Source organism: Myotis davidii, unplaced genomic scaffold, assembly GCF_000327345.1.
Source record: "Myotis davidii unplaced genomic scaffold, ASM32734v1 scaffold290, whole genome shotgun sequence".
Lineage (NCBI taxonomy): Eukaryota > Metazoa > Chordata > Mammalia > Chiroptera > Vespertilionidae > Myotis > Myotis davidii.
In genome coordinates, this window is record NW_006285049.1 from 6695 (window position 1) to 13871 (window position 7177).

The window sequence follows — 7177 nt, forward strand, 5'->3', positions numbered from 1 at the left end:
TATCCCTTATGGATCTGAGGAGCTGCAATCTGGATGCTCCCACTCTGACCACTGGGCACATTGGCTCCTGTATCTCTAAGGAGGTGCTAATCTAGCCTCTGCCTGAGGCTACCCAGCGGAAGCCAGCTGTGAATGCATGCAAGTTGCCTTGGGGCCTTATGCCAGCTGCAGTTTGTTAAGTAATTTTCAGATTGCAAAGGGCCGGGCCTTTCATATGCAAAAGCCTCCGTGCATGGCTTGGACGGGGCGTGGCCCCAGGGGATCAACAGGGTGGGCGGAGTGAGCAGTTATGGCTGCTCTCAGTCCTGCCCTCAGAGGCCCCGTGCCCGGCAATTGCAATCACTGCGAGCACCTCTGAGAGAAAGCTGCCCTCGAGTTCCGACTGATGCCAGACAGTCCCGTTTCTCCGTATGAGTCTAGGTCCCCAGAGACTCACCCGGAACTGGAGCTCAGAGCCTGAGACTCCCTCTCGATTGAAAAAGACAATCGTGTCCTCAACCGCCAGCCCTCTCCGCATGCACCTCCGCACCTTTGTATTTTACTTCCGCACCGCACCTCCTCTGAGTCTTGGTATGCTTTTCTCTTTGCTTCTAGTTGTAGAATTTCCACTCAGCCAGCCTTCCTGTGGTTCTGGGTGATGTCCTTTCCATCTTTTAGTAGTATTTTTGAAGTGGTTGTGCGAGGCAGCAATCTCCGGTGTTTACCTATGCCGCCATCTTGGTTTCTGATTCAACAGCTTTATAATCACTCTCACTGAAATTCTGGGAAGAAAGGTGGCAAAAGTTTATTGTCAAACTGAAAATTTATTAATATATTCCCCTTTCTTATTCTTATAGGACATTATTATTCAGCTGAGTGACATAAAGAAAAGTGTGCAGGGAGTAATTCATCGCTACACTTTTGATGAGTTTGTGGAGACTGGAAAGACAATGTCTCTTTCAGAATATAAGAAACAGAGAACAAAGGTGCTGGAGAAAGTATCTTTTTGTGCTAATTCTGCTGACATTAAAGAAAAGATTCTTATCCACATCCTGGCCTGGTTGAAAGAATGGGGTAAGTTTTCAAAAGTGGCTTGAAGGAAAACCATAAAGTTGATGAAAAGGTAGAGAGCAGGATCTATAAGTAAATTTTGAAGGACTAGTAGACTAAAGAAGAAAGTATTAAGGAGTTGTCCTCTATTTCAGTAAGAATCTATATATATAAAAGGCTAAGCAACCGTCCAGCTGGTCAGAAGCTATGATGCACACTGACCACCAGGGGGCATATGCTCAATGCAGGAGCTGCCGAGCTGCGGTCACTTGGCAGTGGCAGTTCTCAAGTGATGCACCCCGGAACTAGAGAGAAGAGAGCCCGATTCCTCGTGACTCCTCTCCCACTCTGGGTCCCCTCAGGGGATGTCAGAGAGCCAGTTTCGACCCACCCCCCTAGGTCAGGCCAAGGGACCCCACCTGCTGGAGGGACCCTGCTCACTCCGCAGATGCCCTTTGAGCTGCAGCACTGGGCCAGGCGTGGCTGGTCAGGGAGGGACCGTGGGAGGTTGGCCCCAGGGCATGTCTGGCCTGTCTCACCCAGTCCTGCCTCACTGGCCACCACTCAGGACTGCCTGCATTAGTCCCTGCACCAGAGGGACTAATTAATTTCCTTTCAGCATGCACGAATCCATGCACTGGGACACTAGTAAAGTAATAAAAATATGGCTTGCTCACTTAGTGCCAATAATTCTGGCCTCCTTGTTTTGCTTCAGGCATGCCAGTATGCTCCTGCCCAGTGTCTTTATGCTTCCTATTCCCTTGCCTAAACATTTTTTACTAGGTAGACACATGGCTCATTCTCTGCTTATATCTTACTTTAAAATGAGGTGTTCTCTTTCCTCTGAAGCAGGGGCTAATGGTTTGACATGCTGTAATTGCCTGGCAGAGAGTCATCATTTTGGTCCAATGATGGGAAGTCAGCTCAGTTGGCAGGGAGTGTGGTGGTGGGGGCACCCAAATTAAAGAGAATTATTTTCTAATACTATTTAATTTGGTTTGGCTCAGTGGAAGAGCATATGCCTGCAGACTAAAATGTCCCACGTTCGATTCTGGTCAAGGGCACATTCACGGGTTGTGGACTAGATCCCCAGTAGGGGACCTGCAGGAGGCAGCAGATCAATAATTCTCTCTCATCTTTGATGTTTCGGTCTCGCTCCCCCTCCCTCCATCTCTGAAATCAATAAAAATATTTTTTAAAAATTTATTTTTGGTATCTCTTTCTTACAGTGACTTTTTCCTATTCATAAAATAAATTATAATGAATTATACCTATAAAACCTTTATTTAAGTCCAGAGTCTACTCAGCAACCTTGATCTGTATTCATATATACTAGAGGCCCGGAGCATGAAATTCATGTGCAGGTATGGTCCCTAGCTAGGCGTGGCCTGTGATTGGGGCCATCTTCCCCAGCTGGCCGCAGCCAGCCCCATCCTCCCACCCCTGGTTCCCCGTTAGCCATTGGATGATCGGTGCCTGACAGCTGGGGGAAGAGACTGAGAGGTCAGCTGTTTCCACCCGCTCACCAGCCCCACCCCCACTGCTGGTGGCCATCAGGTGATTGGAGCCTGCCAGCTGGGGAAAGGGACCAAGAGGTGGTCAGTGTGCCTCATAGTGACTGGACCAGTGGTTTTTTTGGTCGTTCTCCCATTAGGGTCAATTTGCATATTACCCGTTTATTATATAGGTTAGAGGCCTGGTGCACAGGTGACAGCCAGCTGGCCTGCCCTGATGGGGGTCTCTGATCAGGGTGGGGTTCCCTGCTGGGGGGCCGTCAGGGGTTTGCAGGCTGGCCCCGCCCCCAATCGGGCTGGGCTCGCTGGCCGAGTAGGCGTCATAGCAACTGGTCGTTCCAGCATTATGGTCGCTGGCTTTTTATATGTATAGATACCAAGTGTTAAACATAGTTATTTTGCGGCATTTGAACTTTGCTTTACTTTAATAGAAAACAATGCTGCTATTAAGCATCTTTGAAAATGGAAAATGAAATAAAATTAGGTGTTCTCTGACCATCCCCATTCTCTATCCCATGTCCATTTCTCTTTACTCTTCTTTATTTTTGTCTATACCATTTCTTACCATCTGACATACTATATATTAATGTTTTTATTTATTTTTTGTCTGTCGCCTTTCACTATAGTATAAGTACTATAAGTCAGGGAATTGGTTTTATTCAATGTTTTATCCATAAAATCTAGAAGATAACTTGACAGAGGACACACTGATTGAATGAAAGAATGAATAAACTATAAATACAAAAAAGAGGATTTTAATTTGGTTGCAAGAAATCTCATGTAACAGGGGTTATAAAAGAGTAGATTCACTTGCCAAAGGATTTAATTGGGGCTTAGATCCCCAATATTAAAACATATGTCCACATTTTAGATACCTACTTCTCTGGAGTTTAAACCAAATAGATATCTTTTTAAAAAATATATATTTTATTGATATTTTACAGAGAGGAAGGGAGAGGAACAGAGAGTTAGAAACATCGATGAGCAACATCAATCAGCTGCCTCTTGCACACCCCCTACTGGGGATGTGCCTGCAACCAAGGTACATGCCCTTGACTGGAATTGAACCTGGGACCTTTTAGTCCGCAGGCTGACGCTCTATCCACTGAGCCAAACCGGTTTCGGCCAAATAGATATCTTTTAACATGATTCTTATTTTTATGTCCAAGACTTACTGTTCAAGCCTCTATTCTTTTTAAAATATATTTTTTATTGATTTTTTTTTTTTACAGAGAGGAAGGTAGAGGGATAGTGAGTTAGAAACATGGATGAGAGAGAAACATCGATCAGCTGCCTCCTGCACACCTCCCACTGCGGAAGTGCCCCAACCAAGGTACATGCCCTTGACCAGAATTGAACCCGGGACCCTTCAGTCCTAAGGCCAACGCTCCATCCACTGAGCCAAACTGGCTACGGCTCAAGCCTCTATTCTGTCTCTTCCTTTTTCATTTCCTCATAAGAAAAAGGTCTCAGAATAGCAATAAGTATGAGATACCTTTATTCCAAAATACTACAACATTGAATAGTCAATATTATAAGCCCATATGGTTACAATTATTTATTTTTCTGAATAAAAGTAATTTTCTTACTCTCTTCAAGATGCCATTTTGTCTGATATGACTGAAGTTGACACTGATGAACACCACCACTGCATAGCACAAATGGAGGTTTTACCAAAAACGTTCAAAGCTATCGAGGGCAATGTCAAGAGGTTGAGTGTAATTAGTACCTCTTTGCTTGAAGACAAGAAGAAACAAGAGGAAAAACAAGGTAAGGATGGTTTAATATATTGGAAATGGTTTTTATTTTTTCTAAAATTCAACTTTATTGAGGTATAATATAGATACCATAATATTCACCCATTTGCCCTGGCCAGGTGGCTAACTTGGTTAGATGTCATCCCATACTTCAAAAGGTTGTCAAATTGATTCCTGGTCAGGGTACATACCTAAGTTGTGGAATCGATCCCAGGGCACATATGGGAGGCAATAAATAAATGTTTCTCTCTCACATCAATGTTCCTCTCCCTTCCTCTCACTATAAAAGCAATAAAAACATATACTTAGGTGAGGATTCTTTTTTAATTCACCCATTTAAAGTGTACAAATCAATGACTTTTAGTAAATTTAGACTTGTGCAACCATCACCACAATCCAATTTTATTTTTTAACATATATTTTTATTGATTTCAGAGAGGAAAGGAGAGGGAGAGAGAGATAGAAACATCAATGATGAGAGAGAATCATTCATCAGCTGCCTCCTGCATGCCCCACACTGGGGACCATGCCCACAATCTGGGTATGTGCCCCAACTGAGAAATCAAACCACGAATTCCTGCTTTATAGGTAGATGCTCAACCACTGAGTCACGTCAGTTGGACCCCACAATCCAATTTTAGAACATTTTCATCATCCCAGAAAGATTCCTCATACCCATTGCAGTCAATATTAATTTCCAACACCAGCCCTAGACACTCAATAATCTGTTTTCTGTCTCAATTGCTTTTGCCTTTTCTGAATATTTCATAAAATGGAATTATATTTTATGTGGTCTTTTATGTCTGTTTTTTTTTCATTTTACATAATGCTTTTGAGGTTCAGTCATGTTATAGGATGTATCAGTCGTTTCTTCCTTCCTATCGCCAATGGCATACTACTGTTTGCATATACCACACTTTGTTTACCCATTCATCATTTCATGGACATTTAGATTGTTTCCAATTTTTGGCTCTTATGAATAATGCTGCTATGAACACACATACATAAGTTTTTTTGTAGACATATGTTTTCATTTCTTTTGAATAGATACGTAGGAATAAAATTGATAGGTCATTTATTTATTGTGGGTAAACTTATGTTTAACTTTTTAAGAAATTGTTAATTGATTTCCAAAGTGATAGTAGAATTTTATATTCCCATCAGCACTGTATTTAGGTTCCAGTTTCTCAACATCCTCAACAACACTTGTTAGTGTCTGTCTTTTTTATTATACATATCTAATAGATGTAAAATAATGTCTCATTGTGACTTTAATTTGCATTTTCCTAATGACTAAGTATGTTCAGCACCCTTTCATGTGCTTATTAGCCATGACTGTATCTTCTCTCGTGAAGTATCTATTTAAATACTCATTTCTAGCCATAACCGGTTTGGCTCAGTGGATAGAGTGTCAGTCTGTGGGCTGAAGAGTCCCAGGTTCGAGTCCAGTCAAGGGCATGTACCTTGGTTGCAGGCACATACATACCCAGTAGAGGGTGTGCAGGAGGCAGCTGATTGATGTTTCTCTCTCATTGATGTTTCTAACTCTATCCTTCCTTCCTCTCTGTAGAAAATCAATAAAATATATTTTAAAAAATAAATACTCATTTCTATTATTGAGTTTTAAGGGTTCTTTATAGTGCTCGCTTTGGCAAGACATATACTTACTAAAATTGGAATAACACAAGAAGATTGGCATGGCCTCTGTGCAGTATGACGTGAATATTTGTGAAGCATTCTATTTTTTAAAGAATTCTTTATATACTCTGGATAAAGTAATTTACAAATATTTTCTCCCAGTTTGTGGCTTGTATTTCTATATCCTCTTTAAATTGACTTATTTATTTTAATTTTTTTAAATCCTCAGCTGAGGATATTTTTTTTTTTTGAGGATATTTTTGTATTGATTTTCACAGAGAGTGGAAGAGATAGACGAAGACAGAGAGAAACATTGATGTGAGAGAAACACACCAATTGGTTGCCTCCTGCACACGCCCTGACCAGGGCCTGGGCTGGGGAGGAGTCTGCAACCACGGTACCTGCCCTTGACCGGAATCCAATTGGGACCCTTTGGTCTGCAGCCCAACGCTCTATCCACTGAGCCAAACCCATTCGGGCTCTTTTCATTTTCTTAATGGTATCTTTGAAACCCACAAGTGTTTAATTTTTATAAAGTCCAATTAACTTATTTTTTATTTAATAGAAGTTTTATCATAATTTTAGTGTTGTGTTATGAACTTGAAGGGAATTCCAAGATGGCTGCAGAGAAGCTGGAAGCTCCATTCATTTGCTCCCAGCCCAGGATTAGACTTGCAGCTAAACTGCAGAGCAATCAACGAGAAAAACCAGTTGAAGTGTAGCTGATCTGAAACTATACTAGTAAACAGTAGCACAGAGGAAGACAGCAGACAGAAAGTGTGAACCCCCTCATGCAGGCGCGGTCGCTGGGAGGCCAGAGGGATATTGTGGCAGCAGAGCCCCCTCTCGATGGGAGCATGGAGTCTCAGCCCCACGCAGGGATCCCCAATCCAGAGCAACAGAGACAGGAGGGGGAGCTGGCGAAGCATCAGGTCGTGGTAATGAGTGGGAATTCGGTCCACCTGGGAGATTTGGACCACACCATCCCAGGGGAAAAGCAATCATATTGTTTCATTTTTTTAAAATTAAATCTTTATTGTTCAGATTATTGCAGTTGTTCCTCTTTTTCCCCCCCATAGCTCCCCTCCACCTGGTTCCCACCCCACCCTCCGCCCTTACCCACGCCGCCCCAACACTGTCTTCATCCATAGGTGCACAATTTTTGTCCAGTCCCTTCCCACATCCCCCACACCCCTTTCCCCCAATAGTCCACTCCCTTTCTATGCACCGATTCTATTA

General features: G+C 42.6%; 1 protein-coding gene across 1 annotated transcript in view; it reads left to right on the forward strand.

The window, feature by feature from the left end:
• Nucleotides 1–836: 836 nt before the first annotated feature.
• The window catches only part of FAM186A (family with sequence similarity 186 member A), a gene marked incomplete at its 5' end in the record, with an annotated part of 29431 nt that continues 23090 nt past the window's right edge, over nt 837–7177 (forward strand). Inside the window, 2 exons of the mRNA XM_015558550.1 lie at nt 837–1053; nt 4143–4313. Coding sequence (XP_015414036.1) covers nt 837–1053; nt 4143–4313 — 388 coding nt within the window. The remainder of the gene's footprint in view (nt 1054–4142; nt 4314–7177) is intronic.